Genomic DNA, 18131 nt, shown 5'->3' with positions numbered 1-18131 from the left:
TATTCATTCAAAATGTCACGAAGCAAATGCAACATTTATGTACTTCGCAAAGTCCCTTTGTCAAGGCAAAAAGGTGGCAACATACCAAATAAAACGTTATAAAAACACACAATTTAAGCCAATGGAAAGTGGACCCACCAAGTACCAATATGAAAGTTTAAGGAATTACAAGTTGAGCTAATCCACTTCGAATCGGAGATCAACAAATTTGGTTTTATCATGTCTATGGATTTCACAAAGCACTATCCAACCAAGGACACTGCGAGTTATCTGCCACCTTTACATGTCCATGTAGGCTATAAGCCAACTAGGGCCAATTTATAAATACTAGGCCATAAAGTACAGCTTAGAAAGATATATCCTCGCTGCTATAGCCAACTGCACCATTTTTACTCTAGTTTTCAGAAGAACAGCTGCAGTTACATGGGCCATCAAGTAGAAAGTGTTTTTTGTTGCTTGTAGCCATCAAATTCTGCCTTTTGTTTTCATATCAGCACCAGACATGTATAAGTTTTGGTTTGCACTACTAGGACCTGAAAGTCACACGACTTGAGTACTACTTTTACTCAGGCATTCCCTGAAAGTTGCTTCAATCTTCCTGTAATGTTGGATCCAAGTCAGATCAATATAGATGAGGATTCTACTCCTATGAAAGTCTATGGGCACAAGTCGCCTTGAAGTAGTATAGGAACCATTTCTAAAGTCAGAGCGACTTCAGTAGTGCCAATTAAGACAGCTCTCATTGGCCAACATAGGATTTCACATGTCATGCGACTTGTGTTCCCACAAATTGGATTCCAAGTCGCGGCAGTGTGAACTGAACTTTAGTCAAACGTTTGCCAAGAAAAAAAAAAAAAAAAAAAAAAAAAAAAAAAGGAGAAACACATACTCGTTAAATACTTTTGTTACAAAACACACCACAACACCCCCCCTAAGAATACTTACACTATAGGACAGGTTACCATAAGGCATTGATTCACCGTAGTAGCGGTGTTCAGCAAATACCAGCATGGCACCAAGCTCCTCCGCTATGTCCCACATGAAGCCCTGGAGGAAAAAAAAAAAAAAAAAAAAGAAAAAAAAAGAAGGTTATATTTATATATGCGATTTGACCTAGTATATTGCTATAATGTATGTGTCAGGGATCCCCGTGGTGCTGGTCCCGGCGCAGTGCGCCGCCTTGTGCAGGGACGCGGGCAATAGGTCCTGGCCGGCCGCGGCGTCCGGGTTCGCGCATGCGCACTAGGAGCCGCGGGCACGCGCCTGGCACCAATGACGGCGCAATATTTAAACGCCCCTGAGCTGTCATTCAGTGCCTTCTGGTCTTACCTGCATTCCTGATCCTGTAAGTTGCTGACCCGGATTGTACCTGACCACGCTGTATTCTCCTGCTCTGACCCTTGGCTTGCCTGACCTCTCTCCCGGATGCCCCCTATTGGATCTGATACTCTGTTACTGACCTGGCGTGTGACCCGACTATTCTCTGCCCGCTGCTTTGTACCGCACCGTCCCCATGGCTACCGATCCGGCTTGTCTAACTTTGCACCTGCTCAGCCATCCATCCCATCGGGGGTCACCCGACCTCCTCATATCAGGCTCTCCCCTGCGGGAGCCCCTGGCGAATACCCCTACCACTGACGGGCGTGCTCAGTAGTCACGAACTGGTCTCAGGGTACTCCAAGTCCATCCCCACCATCAGGGGCCCTGGTGAACAAGTACTCTGGGGCTTAGATTCCGTGCTCTGGGGACACCTGATCAGTGGAGTGCTAGTGGTACCGCCGGGCGGTCCCTTACAGTAGGAGTAAAACTGAACAACATGGTCATTCTCTACTTGGTCCATATTTAGATATGCAATGACGAGGGGTTCTTAGAACCTCAGCATTTGAAATGTTGTTAATTGAGCTCTATAGTGCCCCACTTTAGCAGGACCAAAATCCGCAAGGCAATTCCGAGACAGTTCTCAATCTCCATCTCTGCAGCCTCAACTGCACAAAATGAATGAACAGGAAGAGCTCTGCAATGTCTCCCTGTTCATTCACAAACTGAAGCATATTAAACAGTTTAGTATGCTTCATTTATAGATGAATATGGTGCATTATCAGTACCGATCACTCTGTTCATTTAGAAAAGGAAGAGGCTGATCAGTGACATTTACTGGCCAGCTGGAAGGAGAAGTGAGGTAGCATTTACAGGAATTTATCCCCTGCATCAGCTGAATGCTGGTGGGAGGAAGAGAAGGAGAAGCCAGTTTTCAGCTTCTGCAGAAGGAAAAGGCAGGGGATTAGTTCCAGTTATTGCTGCCCCATAACCTGCCCGCGATTAATGGATAGATTGTGATTTCCAGGTTGCAGACCCCCCACTCTAGAGGAGTGCTAGTGTAAAAATATATCTCTGATGCAATATCATCCAAATGCACATTTCTATACAGTGGATATAAAAAGTCTACACTCCCCTGTTAAAATGTCAGGTTTCTGTGAAGTAAAAAAAGGGAGACAAAGATAAATCATTTCAGAACTCTTTCCACCTTTAATGGAACCTATAAAAACTGTACAACTCATTTGAACAACAAACTGAAATAGTTTAGGTGGTGGGAAGTAAAAATACAAAACTAAATAATATGGTTGCATAAGTGTGCACACCCTTAAAACTAATCCTTTGTTGAAGCACCTTTTAATGCGATTCCAGCACTCACTCTTTTTGGGTATGAGTCTATCAGCATGGCACATCCTGACTTGGCAATATTTGCTCACTGTTCCTCCCAAATCCACTCCAAATTCAACAGATTGCGAGGGCATCTCCTGTGCACAGCCCTCTTCAGATCACCCCACAGATTTTCCATTGGATTCAGGTTTGGGCTCTGGCTTTGCGTCTTTTGTTGATGTGTATGTCTGCTCTGGGTTGTTGTCATGCTGAAAGATTAGGTTCCTCTTCATGTTCAGCTTTCTAGCAGAAGCCTGAAGGTTTTGTGCCAATATTTACCGGTATTTGGAACTGTTCATAATTCCCTCTACCTTGACTAAGGCCCCAGTTCCAGCTGTAGAAAAATGGCCCCAAAGCATGATGCTGCCACCACCATGCTTCACAGTGGGTATGGTGTTCTTTTGGTGATGTGAAGTATTGTTTTTGCGCCAAACATATCTTTTGGAATTATGGCCAAAAGTTCAACCTTGGTTCTTCAGACCATAAAACACATTTTCCCACATGCTTTTGGGAGAATTCAGATGTGATTTGGCAAAATTTAGCCAGGCTTGGATGGTTTTTCTTTAAGAAAAGGCTTCCGTCTTGCCACTCTACCCATAGCCCAGACATAGGAAGAATATGGGAGATTGTTGTCACATGTACCACATAGCCAGTACTTGTTTTCTTCTCGTCTTTTCATAAATTTTGGAGAGACGTCCAGTTCTTGGTAATGTCACTGTTGCACCACATTTTCTCCACTTGATCACTTTCTTCATTGTGTTCGAATGCTTTTTAAAATTCTTTTGTACCCTTCTCCTGACTGATACCTTTTAACAATGAGATCCCTCTGATGCTTTGGAAGCACTCTGCGGACCATGGATTTTGCTGTAGGATGTGACTAAGAAAAATGTCAGGAAATACCTACTAGAACAGCTGAACATTTATTGGGGGTTAATCAGATGCACTTTAAAAAATGATGGCAGGTGTGTACTGACTCCTATTTAACATGATTTTGAATGTGATTGCCTAATTCTGAGCAAAGCTACATCCCCAGTTAGAGGGTGTGCACACTTAAGCAACTACATTATTTTTAGTTTCTGTTTACTTCCCCCTAAAAGATTTCAGTTTGGTATTTCCATGATAAAGAACTGCATCTGAAACAAAGTACTAAGAGAGATAGGACCTTGTGTGAAACTACATAAAATGAGCCACAAACACAGTGAGGATTTCGGTTAACTCCATTTATTCAGCTGACAGCACACAGGCGGCGGCGCCCCGCAAAAAAAAAAAAAAAAGAAAAAAAAAAAAAAAAAAGTGTGCCATGTCCCGTGCTGTTCTGTCTCCAGTTTACCATTTTTAATAATTTTATTCCGTGGAATAACAAAGCTAGGGAATGTTGATTGTATTTCAACTCTTCATACTCAGATTCGGGCAAACATAGCCAGAGACACAGGTGTCAGTTGAAGCTACTGGTCTGTAATGTACAGCACTGAGCGAACTGTTGGCGCTTTATAAATACTGTATAATAATACTTTTTTTTCCCCCCCTCTTTCCTTCTACTAATTTTAAGAGTTAAATTTTTAGAAAAAAAAACACACACACACACACACACACACACCTCAACAGAACATTAATAATTTCCAGAGGTTGTAATATCCTGTTATTTTTTTTTTTTTTACGTCAGGTACTTATATAGCGCAGTCAATTTACGCAGTGCTTTACATATATATAGTACATTCACGTCAGTCCCTAACCCTCAAGGGGTGTACAATCTAAGGTCCCCAACTCACATTCATACATACACATACTATGGCCAATTTAGACAGATGCCAATTAACCTACCAGCATGTCTTTGGAGTGTGAGAGGAAACTGGAGTACCCAGAGAAAACCCACGCAGGCACAGGGAGAACATGCAAACTCCAGGCAGGTGGTGCCATGGCTGGGATTTGAACCAGCAACCCTAGTACTGGCAGGCGGAAGTGCTAACCATTTAGCCACTGTGCTGCCCATTGGGGTAAAAAAATCCCGTCAAATTCTTGAGGAAAATCTGCTGCCCTCTGCCAGAACATAGTCAATGGAAAGAAGGTTTACCTTCCAATAGGACAATGGCCCAAAGCACACAGCAAAAATTACCCCACAGTGATTGGAGAAAAAAAAAAAAAAAAAAAAAAAAAAAAAAAAAAAAAAAAAGAGAATGTCCTTGCATGGCCTAGTCAAAGCCCAGACTTCAATTTGATGGAATGTTTGTGGACTGTAGTCTTCAAGTCATTCCACAGATTTTCAATGGGTTTGAACTTGAGGAAAGAGTGCACAAATATTGCAAAGTCTAGATGTGCAAAGTTAGTAGAGACATATCCCCAACAGACTAAAAGGGTAGAATTAAAGCAAAAAAGTGGTTGGACAAAATACTGACACAAGGGGTGATCCTTTCCCCTCCCCTATTTCAAGGATTTTGTTTTAGAATTAAAAAAAAAAAAAAATTAAAAAATTCTGACATGATGTTCACTCTCTTTCACTTGGATGTTATAAGTTGGAGTAATTACAGCTGGATAAAAACAAAAGAAAAGAAAACAAAACAAAACAAAACAAAAAACAAAAACGTATTTTTTTGTTGGAGGAATTAAACACACTAAAAACTATGATAAGCCACAGTTAGTTATTAGAAAATGTTTCACAATAGCAGTCTGTACAAAATGTAAACCTGGCATAAGAGAAAATGCAGACTGCTGGGATGTCACCCTGACCTTCTGGGTGCAACACCTGCCAAGTACCCCAAAAATGTATGCAAATCAGGAAAGCCTAAAGTCCTTATCAGCATACCTGTGCTACGACAGTGACTTGAACTAAAATACAAGTGCCAGCAACAGGACACTAGCATTTCTACAAAGGACAGCAGTGGCAGCCATTGTCCTACACATTTAAAAAAAAAAAAAAAGTTTTGGCATGCATTTTATTGAAATGTGAAGGACAATGGCTGCCACTGCTGTCCTTTGTGGAAATGCTAGTGTCCTGGTGCTCTGACACTTGTATTTTAGTTCAAGCCACTGTCGTAGCACAGGTATGCTGATAAGGACTTTAGGCTTTCCTGATTTACATACATTTTTGGGGTACTTGGCAGGTGCTGCACCCAGAAGGTCAGGGCGACATCCCAGCAGTCTGCATTTCTTATGCCAGGTTTACATTTTGTACAGACTGCTATTGTGAAACATTTTCTAATAACTAACTGTGGCTTATAGTTTTTAGTGTGTTAATTCCCCTTCCACAAAAATACTCTTACTTCCTTGTTTTTTAGATGTTGAAAATACTTTAGGGTAAGAAACCTTTTTTGCCTTTTTTTTAGAACCTTCAAAAAGGCATCTTCAGGACAGGAAGTGTAGGGAAATCTCCCCAGCAGGACACAGACTTCACTTAATAGGGAGTTATAACCTTTTCCCTTCTCTATCCCAAACTAAAAAAAAAAAAAAAAAAAAGTTTTGGCTTTGCATGCATTTTATTGAGTTTGGGATAGAGAAGGGAAAAGGTTATAACTCCCTATTAAGTGAAGTCTGTGTCCTGCTGGGGAGATTTCCCTACACTTCCTGTCCTGAAGATGCCTTTGAAGGTTCTAAGAAAAAGACAAAAAAGGTTTCTTACCCTAAAAGTATTTTCAACATCTAAAAAACAAAAAAAAAAAAAAATTATAATAAATCTTTACAATCACTTCAAACTATACAACATGTATAAACCAAAATGGTAATTAGTAAGTGATCATTTGATTACCAGCTTTAACCACGTCCCATGTATATAAACAGCTGGACGGTAGCATTGCAGGAGCAGGTGGCCGTTTATAAACGTCCTCACCGCTTCCCTGCCTGTGCGCGCTCCCTAGGAACGCTGTTTGGGACCTCTGTGTGAGGTCCCGATCATGTGATCGACCAATCAGTGATCACATGAATAGTAGTAAGCAAGATGTCGCTAACATTGCTTACTACTTGTGAAATCTGTGAATGATCACAGAGGTCACATAGTACAAGGCTATTCACAACAGCCATGTACCATGTGACAAGCTGTGACCAATCACAGCTCACGCAGCATTTCTCAATGGCTGCAATAATGCAGCCAGAGAGAGAAGGAGAAATTATTGCTTTTACAGCCTTTATGGCAATCAGTGTAAAAAAATTAAATAAGTCTTCATCACCCCCCACAAGTAGTACAGTGTCACTATGGTGACACTATACTGCTAGAGTGACAGTATGTTTAACCAAAAATTATAATTTTTTTTTTTTACGCTAATTTGGAGTTTTTCTTTTTATTAAAAAGTTAGCTGAAAACATTTTGGCCATGATTTATGAAGAAAGATTTAATTTGCAAACATTTATAAGAAAACTTTTTTCCAAAACGTTTGGACTTTTTCATTTATATAGCAAACAAAAATCCCAGTGGTGAATAAACACCACCCAAATAAAGTTTTGTCTCAAAAAAAAAAAAAAAAAAAAAAAAAAAAAAAAAGCTAAAAAATTCATATGGGTACAGTGTTGCATGACCACACAATTGTCAAAGTGTGATAGCGCTGAAAGCTGAAAATTGGCCTGGGCAGGAAGGGGGTGAAAGTGTCCAGACTTGAAGTGGTTAAGAGCTGGAGTGCACAAATGTTAAAAATGGCTGCTACTCTGTTACACAAATTTTTTGGGAAATAAAAAATGAAAGCCAATACAAATGGAGATATACGTACTGTGTTATTGCTGAACAAAGTGATATCGCCCTCATTGCCAGTATAGAAGAGGATGGGGCCGCCAGGCTTCTTCCAGTGCGTATCAGACACCAGATACCGCTGTCTAAATGTGGAGTCCTCAGCAAAACCAAAGTGGTCGATCTGTAAGAAACCAATAAAAAGCATTGAAGCCATGCAGAAGTATAAAACGAAGGCACCCTTACAGTGTTCAAGGCACTGCTTCCTCTAAATTCTAGTCTCAGGAGGTTTGGTGATGTCACTACAGTTCTGCTCATGGTTCTCTTTGCTGCAGATTCTGACATAAGGAAGCAAAGCCCTGTTCATACCAAGATGGCCGCCTCCACACAGGCACCATGCCGAATAAAAGGCCAGCAGCTCAGTAATAGGGAAAAGATCAGCTGCAGAGAGACCAGAGGCAACAGTAGTGACTAGCCCATTGCCCTCTGCCTGATTTTTTTTCTGGCACAGCTTCCAGCAACTTTTTAAAGGGTGGATTTTTGTAAACGTTGCCAACAGTGACAGTTTTCTTTATTACCAGTATTTATAAACTGGTCCAACAATGTACAGATTGTATATTCACATCAGTCCCTGCCCTCAAGGAGCATAAAATCGAAGGTGCCCATTTTACACACACACACACACACACACACACACACTTTAGAGATGAGGCAATTAACCTACCAGTCTGCTTGGCTGAGGTTAAGCAATATATATATATATATATATATATATATATATATATATATATATATATATATATATATATATATATCTCCAGGCAGGAGGTGCCTGGAGTTTCTTTTGCCTTTAGAACCACTTTTGACACAGACCACATGCATATATGCGGCCGCTCAGCGTGTGGGCCTAAATACCAAGTGGCCACATATATGTGGCCCTGTTAAACCCATTTACGGTTCTGAGAGCACGCTCCCAACACGGTAGCTGGTGGTCATCAGTTAGTTCTAATTTTATACTTCCATTCAGGAGCTTTCTGATCGCGTGACCACTTGTACAGCCAATCACAGCAGTCGCATGACCAGAAGGCCACCTCTGCCTCCCAGCTAATAGAACCCCTAGAGGGCCAGGAGGTGGTCAGCACCAAGGGGTTAATGCTTTCATTTCAACTCAAGGGACAATGACAAGGACACTGCATTTCTGGCATGATCAGATATTTTCTGTATTTAGTCTGAAAAATGAAAAAACTAATGCAGCCACCGCATCCAAAGCTACAAGATTACATTTTGCTCTTGGGTTTAGTTAAAAAGCAAGCTAGTCCTGAGACAAAGAGGCTGCTTTTGCTAATCTTTCTTGCCTGGCGGTCATACAGACCCTCTGTCTTTCATAAATCACATCAAAAAATTTGCAGATATGGAGATCTGGTCAGCAATGGTTTCCCATGTACTTTTCTCATGACAGAAGAACTTTAACTTAATGGACTTTACAGTACTGGACCTGGCAGCTGGATTTGGCAAGCCATGGTTAGCAGAATTAAAACATATCCTCAATTCTGTGAAAGCGAACCTAATGAGAGCCAGATTCAAAACACAAGTTTTAAATGAGCCTTTAACCTCTGGATTCACCACATATTTTGACAACTTCATTCCCTTAAAAAGGGTCACTTTCAGATGTCTTGACCTCTTTTTGTTGCCTTTGTTCTGGAATGCTGTGGTATAGAACCTTCAGCTGACCTCTTTTCTGCTGGAATATGAACTACAATCATCTAAGGCTCGAGGACAGAGTTTTTGTAACTATGGTTAAAAAGAACAGGAATTTTTGCATCCAACTGCTGTCAAAAGTTCAGAAATAGTCAAGGAATGGGTGAAGGTTGGAATTGGTGGTGAGAAATCAAACAGGTTAAAGAGCTTGACTTGTGGCCAAAGAAGTTCAGATAACCAAAAATGAATAAAATCCCCCACATATGGCTACTAAAGGCATCCTTTAGGCCAATCATGCCCGAGTTTGCAGAAAATGCCAGCAAGAGGAGGGGTGTCTGGGAGAAAGATCAGTGGTTGGAGTTATGCCCATTTATTAAATGGTCTCGGTAATCTGTGGTGGACCATGGTACCCCCACCAACATCTAATTAAATCAGATTTGGCAAGATTAGACATCTCTCATATCGAATGAGCATTCTTACAGCTGTGCGACTTAAAGCAGAAATTCACTCTCAATCAACAGACATGGTTTTTTGATCCTCATGCTGCTAGCATTAGTAAATAGATAAATTAAATTTGTTTTATACTCTTTTTACCAATTTCTTCAGTTTTTTCCTGGTTTCCAAGCCTACCCATATGGAAGAAAAATATATTTGAAATCTATAAAATTTTAAAAATATACTTCCCAAATATATTGCCATCTATGTGAAATGCTACAAGTTTGGCCAATATAGTTATATCTATATAGAAAATCTGAACATAATTTAAAGATATATTCTTTAAAAATACAAATCTACATTTTGGGAATGTAATTAAGAGACACCATATATTTGAAAATGTATTAAACACACACACACACACACACACACACTTTTTTGTATTAAAAATATGTTGAATATGGCCAAAGTTGTAGCATTTCAAATAGATTTGGGAAGAATTTTTTTAAAATGTATTTCAAATATTTTTTACTTCCATGTGGGTATGCAAATTTTGTCATACATCCCAAGAATCTTCAGAAAGGGATGGAGGGTTCTCATCTCAGCCAATGCCTTGCCTCAGCTAAGGGCAGATGGATTCTAGGAAGTAAATGTATCATCTGGCCTTAATCAAGATTGCCACTGCCAGAGTGTGTGTTTTTCAAAATTATTTCACAGCAAAATAAAGCATGGGGACATGGATAGATGGGAGGGGGGGGGGGGGGGGAATTGAGTATTCTTTAAAATATCAAAAATGAATTAAAAATAGCATTTTTGGTTTGTGGTGCTCAAATGCAGTGAAGTTCCACTTTAAGCTGGCCATTGTTTTTCTGATCAGAGGCAGGGGTTTGGACGATTTCCCCATTCACATATTCAAAAAGTGGATGAGGGAATTTTCCCTGTTGTGCTATTCCCCCACCATCAGAATATACTGATCAGCACTGGTTGAAGCAAAATTTTCCAAACAAGCCCATTCAAGAGCAGTCCATCTTTACATCAACTGCTCTTGAATGGGAACGGTCCTAAATGGATCCAAAATGTGGCCAATCCATGCTAAACCAGCTGAATTTGGAGCAATTTATGGCCATATTTATAAGTATACAAAGTTATTAATACTGCCAGTAGATAAAGATAATGGTCTATTGAAGCATACATTTCCAGTAAGAGGTGTGTAAACAAAAGGATGCCTTTAAATATCATTAAAAGCTTAATACAATGAACATGAAGCCCTTGCAGAAATGATGTCCATCCTGTCTGAGGAGCTTCCACAGATGAAGGAGATAGAGGTAAAGAGGATTTCCTCATCACCCCCATGCTGGGCCTGCCAAGTACCAAGCAGGAAGAGAGATTCTCCGGTTGCTGTACATACTAATGAGGCTGAACTTGCAGAGACCTACAGTGCCAAAGAGTTGCATGAGATTATTACATCTGATCAAGCTTCTGTTACCAACTACAGAGGTCCTGCAAATACACCAAGAACACCTACTGACCTTAAGTTGTACATTCATTCTGCAGCTTTCTACCAACATATAGATTGTGTCAATTGAACATGTACCTTTGGTCTATGAAGGCAGTATAACCATTGATCGAGGCAAATGCACGCCTCCTGGAGCTGATGCAGTTTTCATTTCTCAAAATCCAAGATGGAGAAATGGTTATAGACCCCTGAGGGAACATAGCCAATGGAGCCATACTGCTTTAGGACAGAAAACATTCAGGATCTGCATGGTGGCCTCATCTGCTGACTCCTCCAGAAAATAATAATTGCTAAAAGTGTATCAGAACCCAAAATGTTGTTGTTTTCAATGAGTGGTCAGATGTCCCACCAGGTAGATACTGCTGTCTGTGTCCCCACTGGGGGATTCACCATCTCTTAATTGTCCTGCAGACAGGACTAAATGTGAGGGAAATCCATAATTTCTCAGTTGGTCCTAGTACAGCAATAGAAAGGAAATTCAAAAAGGGGACAAATTGTAAAAAAAAAAAAAAAAAAACCCACACACCTTGCAAGGGTTTTAAACTATTCCCTACTCCATCCATAACGAAAAGTTTTGGCCCTCCTATTCCTTCTGTATTGAAAGGTCTCCCTCAACTTGTGTATGGCCTGAGTTCTCTCTTGTCTACTGTGCCCCCCCCCTCCCCTTTTTAGAAATGATGGGCCATACTTTTTATCTTTAAGTAGATTATACACATTGTTTTGATTGGGTTTAACTGCCTATGTATGAGGATTGCATTAACCCTGAGGAAATCTGCAAATTGCATAAAGTATGGTGTCCCTGGTGGGAGTTAGACCCAGACACAGCTGCCTTGTAATCACGATGTTTAAATATTATTATTATATAGGATTGATATGGAGCCAACAGCTTCCTCAGTGCTTTACAATATAAAAAGGGAGACAATACAAGAGGATTAGGAGAGCCCTGCTCCTTGAGCTTACAATCTAAGAGGGAGGGGCTGGTGGTACTAAAAAAAGATAACTGTGGGGAGATGGACTGGTAAGAGACATAGAAGATTCGGTTATTAGCTGAAGGCAGGATAGGCTCTCCTGAAGAGAAAGGTTTTCAGAGATCACCTAAAAGTGGGCAGAGTAGGCGATAGTTGGATAGATTGGGGTAGAGAGCTCCAGAGGATGGAGAGGCTCTGGAGAAGTCCTGGAGATGAGCAGGAGGAGGAAACAAGGGAGCAGGAGCAGAGAGAATGGTTTGGGTGATATTTTGAGACAAGATTGGTGATGTAATTTGAGGCAGAGTTATAAATGGCTTTATATGTTATTGTTAAGGTTTTCAAATTTTATTCGTTGGACAATGGGAAGCAAGTGGAGGGATTGGCAGAGAGGGATGGTAGACATGGAATGGTTGGTAAGGTGGATGAGTCTGGCAGCAGCATTCATGATAGACTGAAGAGGGGATAACCTGCGATGAGGTCAGCCAATGAGGAGGGAGTTACAATAGTCAAGGCGAGAGATAACAAGGGAGTGAATAAGTTGCTTAATGGTTTCAGTGGTTAAAAACAGGCGTATCTTGGAGAGGTCTACAAGATTTGGACAGTGATTGGATTTGGGGCTGAAAGGACAGATGGGAGTCTAGGATTACACCTAGCACCCTGGCATGAGGGGAGGGACTGATGGTTGTGTTATTGATCTTGATGGAGAAGTCAGGGGAGGGGGCACGGGCTGGAGAGAATACTAAGAGCTCCGTTTTATAAAGATTTAGTTTGAGAAAGTGGAGTGACATCCATGTTGATATGTCACTTAGGTGGTTATTAATACCAGAGGAGACTGAAGGGGTGAGGTGAGTAGTAGAAAGACAGATTTGTGTGTCATCAGCATAGAGATGGTACTTAAAGCCATGAGAGTTTTGTCAAGTGACCAAGGGAGGAGGTGTAGATGGAGAAAAGATGGGGTCCAAGGACACAACCTTGGAGGGACCCCTACAGAAAGAGGAAGTGGAGGAGAGAGAGTTATAGGTAACGCTGAAGGAGCACTGCGATTGTGCCCCATTGTTGGTATCAGTGGGAGGAATAGTACCCCTTCAATGGTGTTGGCCGGAGGAATGGTGGCCCATCATTTATGCAATTTGTAGGGCCAGATATGGGCAAGCATAGGTGCACATCTGGCCTGTGGACCGCAAATTGGAGACCACTTCTCTAGAACAAAGGTTTTTGGCTAGAGTTGGTTGGGCTGTCGCATCTCAACTTTAAGATGCTTGATGCTAAAGCATAATGAAAATACATCTCAAGGCATCAAACAATGGCTTTTATTAATTGATGTGCCTGTGCGCTGGTTTCCAAAAACGTAGTCTGTACTACAGGAGAGCAGAGTGCGGCAAAGTCTGGACAAGTAGAAATTGGTGCCTTCTCAAAAAGGGACACCTTTAGTACATAGACTTTAATTTTTTTAAAAGATTGTAATAAATTCCTCAAATTATTATTCTCCCAAGGAAAGCTTAGCTGTGCTCTGCACCATAAGTCTCCATTATCACATTAGCAGTAGTAGTTGAACTCTTGGTTGTCTGTTTGGGGTGTGAAATAGCACAGGAAACATGACACTGCTGGAGTCCCAGATGGTGAAGAGATCAGGAGATCCTCTACAGATGGGGCCCCACTGAAAAATCATCATCAGAGCCCTTGGCACAAACAACCTCATTGTCTTCAGATGAGAAAACAAAGTGTGATGAATCCCGTAAGAGCTCCCCTGTGGTTCCAAAACATCATCATGATCATATGGAGGGGGACATCTGCAACACCACCTATTTAGTAAGTAAACTGTTGTGCGAAGTGTAACAATCTAAAAAAATAAAAGTTTATCTGGTAAAATGAAATCTGATTGGCTGCTGTGGAATAAAATGGTTTTCACAGACTAGACATCAAAGACAGTTCCTCCTTCCTGCGACAAAAATGTATCATCTGCCTTGTTCAAATAACAGATGGACAGAAGGGCTTAACTCTGGACAAAATCAACATTTACAGTAACAGTGCTATTTAGTCTGTACGTACAGCACAGTGCTTGCACATGCACCCTAGGAAACCAGCTGCACTGATGGTTTCCCTTAGTTAAGATGCTGATGCCTGCACCATGCCAGTTTTTTGAAGAATCCGCTCGAGTGAGGACCCCTGGACAGGTAAAATATCATATTAAAAGTCAGCAGCTGCAGTATTTATAGCTGCTGACTTAAAAAAATGTTTTTTCTTGAGACCTCTGTTTTACATTGCCCATAGATGGATCTAAATGTGCCCAGTTCAGCAGAAACTGGCCGAATTTTGATCCACGTATGGGCAATGTGGAAGTCAGTAAGTCTACTGACAGACTGCTGTTCAGCCACCGTGTTGGAAAATTTCAGCTCAGTGTTGCAGGCTATAGCCTGCTGCGCTGATCAATGCATTCTAATGGAGGGGACGTTTCCCTGCGGTCAGAATACAATGACACAGAGGAAGGATTTCCCTATTCACCTACAATGTATGGAAAAATCAGGTCATTTTTCTTTTTCTCCCAACCAGCGGGTTGAAACAAAAAAAAAAAAAAAAAAAAAAACCCACTCCACAAAAAACACCTGACTCATCTATGGCCAGATTTAGACTGATGTCTCTTAAATACAAGTCCCAATTAGTACAATTCCTGTAAATTAATTTTCATGTTCTGGAACAACTCAAAATTTTGGATATTCCCCTCACTTTTAGTCCCAATTATTATTATACAGGATTTATATAGCGCCAAGAGTTTGCTCAGCGCTTTACAATATAACGGGAGAGAATACAAGAGGGATTTGAGGGCCCTGCTCCTTGGAGCTTACAATCTAGGAGGGAGGGTCTAGTGGTACAAAAAGGTAGTAACTGGGGGGGTGGACTGGTTGAAAAGTACAAGATTCCATTATTAGCTGAGGGCAGGATAGGCTTCCCCGAAGAGATAGGTTTTCAGAGATCGCCTAAAAGTGAGCAGAGTAGGCGATAGTCTGATAAATTGGGGTAGAGAGTTCCAGAGCATGGGGGAAGCTCTGGAGAAGTCCTGGAGACGAGCATGGGAAGAGGAGACAAGGGAGCTAGAGAGTCGGAGGTCTTGCGAGGAGCAGAGAGTACGGTTTGGGTGATATTTGGAGACAAGATTGGTGATGTAATTTGGGGCAGAGTTATAAATGGCTTTATATGTTAGTTAAGGTTTTGAATTTTATCCGTTGGGCAACGGGAAGCCAGTGGAGGGATTGGCAGAGAGGGGTGGCGGATACAGAACGGTTAGTAAGGTGGATGCGTCTGGCAGCAGCATTCATGATAGACTGAAGAGGGGATAGCCTGCGATGAGGTCAGCCAATGAGGAGGGAGTTACAATAGACAAGGTGAGATATAACAAGGGAGTGAATAAGTTGCCTAGTGGTTTCCGAGGTTAGGAACGGGCGTATGTTGGAGATGTTGCGGAGGTGAAGTCTTCAAGATTTGGACAGCGATTGGATTTGGGGGTGAAAGGACAGATGGGAGTCTAGGATTACACCTAGTACCCTGGCATGAGGGGAGGGACTGATGATTGTGTTATTGATCTTGATGGAGAAGTCAGGGGAGGGGGCACGGACTGGGGGGAATACTAAGAGCTCAGTTTTAGAAAGATTGAGTTTGAGGAAGTGGAGTGACATCAATGCTGATATGTCACTTAGTAGGTTAGTAATGCGAGAGAAGACTGAAGGGGTGAGGTGAGGAGTAGAAAGATAGATTTGTGTGTCATCAGCATAGAGATGGTACTTAAAGCCATGGGAGTTTATCAAATGACCAAGGGAGGAGGTGTAGATGGAGAAGAGAAGGGGTCCAAAGGACAGAACCTTGAGGGATCCCTACAGAAAGAGGGAGTAAAGAAGAGGAGGAGGCAGCGTTAGAGCGATTAACTGGTGACATTACCTATATTGGGGTAAAAAAAAACAAAAAAAAAAAAAAAAAACAGCAAGGTCTTGACAAAGACCTTTCTATAGGCCATCCTAGGCTTTCCCAGCCTTTATAACATGAAGGAACCTTTGAAATAACTTTTAGGTTTAAGGGAGTCCAGTTGCAGAAACAAAAACTATATTGAAGTTCAGCAAAGCACAACTAACCTGGCGGGAATACAACCTAACTGGGAGCACTCACAGGATGTAAAGCAACAAATATAGCAGCAGGTCTCAGGCACACCAACAGAGTACGTCTTGAGGGGCAGAATGCAGCTTGGTTGGTCCATACCCAAGTGAGGAGGCTTCCAGGAAGGATTGCTTGTTCTTGCCCTTTTCTTACTCATCTGGAATCTCTCTCTCTCTCTCTCTCTCTCTCCACCACTAAACACTGTCCCTACACTACCCACATGTAAAATGCATGCCAAGACCTGAGAGCCAGGTCTTAAATAGACTCTGCCCAACCCAAGATGGCCACCAGTATCCAATCAGATAGTTGCCCCAATAATTAAAGAAACCATGTTCCCCTTAACTTCCTCTCCCTCTGGAATGTGGCTGCACTGGAGAAAAAAACAGACTGCACCTGCCTACAGAGATACAAAAAATGAATATGAAATACTTAATGTTTCTCTTTGTTATACAGAGCAGTTGCAAATACATTATTATTATTATTATTATTAATGATTCAGACTATAAATGCAGTCAGTTAAAATGCTAGTGTTCCTTTCCATTGTTGGTCAGTGGAGAGGACTATTGTCCTGGCAAGAACAGCCAGTGTGGAAGGGGGCAAGGGGAGATGTCCTGACCTGAGAAGAATGGTGATCGGGGGGGGGGGGGGGGAAGGAGACCGCCCTGAGAGGAATGATCATCAATGGGGGTAGAAGACTACCCGGAGAAGAAGAATGGTGAGACCACACTGACAAAAACGTACCCAGTGGGGAGAGAGAACACCCTGAGAAGGGTGATTAGGTTGGGGAGACCTCACAAGGGCAGTCATAGGAGAAGACAACCCCCCCCCCCCCCCTTACAAATCAGTGGAAAAGTGCCCTTGTATAATGCTGGTCAGTGGGCATAATATCCAATGCATGGGAAGAATTACCCCCTTACCGAGAGCTACAAGATTGTTGTCAATGGTTACGTACCCACAGGTAGAAATTACCAGTTGCTCAAAGAACGCCTACAGGAACCCTGGTGAAGAAAAGCAGCTATATCCAAAACTAAGCTTTACATTTACTTGAAGCTTGTCAGAGCGGCTTTAACTGCCATCTTATTGGCTGCAAAGACAACGTAATCTATAGAAACTAAGAAGAATTCACCTTAACATCGTGCGACTTGCATGCCCTTCAACATGTCAAGTCGCACCCTATTATCCACAATTGGAGCTGTCATATTGGTGCGATTCTGACTTCAAAAAGTAGTACATGCACTACTTTTGGTGCTATTTGCAGACATCTGTATCCGAGATCTTGCAAATTGCGGCTGAAATCGGCAGGTCCCCAGACTTTGAAAAATTTTGCAACTTCAAAGTCGGGCTGGATGTGAACGGGGGCTTAGGACACACACACTTAGATAATGAAAAATTATGGCATTTGACTTTTTACTGCTTCACTAAATTAGCCTGAACCTTAAAAGTGATCTCCCCTCACCCAAATCAGAAAGAAGGATATGAAAGAGAACAGAAGGTGGATTCAGTTCTCTATCGGCCTACCACACACAGACAGACATTGTACGTTGCTGCACTGGTAAGCGGAACTAAAAAGGCATTATACTGCTATACCTCCTCCCTAATGGTCCGAATAACTACTGGACTTCAAGACTAAAAATCATCATCAATGAGTTTAAGAAAACTAAAACTGCAAACTCCAAATGACCAACTACAGACATGCTCCTTTTTTTTTGTTAAACAAAAAAAGTAAAATTCTAAATATAAAAAAAACACACAAAAAAAAAGTATTGGGCCAGCCCTCCAAATCATTGGATTCGGGTATCCCAATCACTTCCATGGCCACAGGTGTATTAAAAAAAAAAAAAAAAAAAAAAAAAAAAAATAACACAATCAAGCCCCTAGGCATGCAGACTGCTTCTACAAACATTTGTGAAAGAATGGGTCGCTCTCAGGAGCTCAGTGACTCCAAGCGTGGTCCCGTGATAGGTTGTCTCCAGTGTAATAAGTCCATCCGTGACATTTCCTGGCTACTAAATATTCCACGCTC

The 18131-nt window shown here is 41.6% G+C and overlaps 1 protein-coding gene across 1 annotated transcript in view; it reads right to left on the bottom strand.

Moving 5' to 3' along the window:
* PRCP (prolylcarboxypeptidase) overlaps nucleotides 1–18131 on the bottom strand; it is a 47220-nt gene that overhangs the window by 17094 nt on the left and 11995 nt on the right. The window contains exons 2-3 of the mRNA XM_089676777.1: nucleotides 7392–7532; nucleotides 946–1047 (exon numbers count right to left, since the gene is read on the bottom strand). Coding sequence (XP_089532903.1) covers nucleotides 946–1047; nucleotides 7392–7532 — 243 coding nt within the window. The remainder of the gene's footprint in view (nucleotides 1–945; nucleotides 1048–7391; nucleotides 7533–18131) is intronic.

The sequence above is a fragment of the Staurois parvus genome, unplaced genomic scaffold, assembly GCF_062004578.1.
Source record: "Staurois parvus isolate SC_StPar_1 unplaced genomic scaffold, SC_StPar_1.0 ptg000173l, whole genome shotgun sequence".
NCBI classification, from domain to species: Eukaryota; Metazoa; Chordata; class Amphibia; order Anura; family Ranidae; genus Staurois; species Staurois parvus.
Note: the sequence above shows the minus strand (reverse complement) of the source record. Positions and strands in the feature narration are given on the sequence as shown.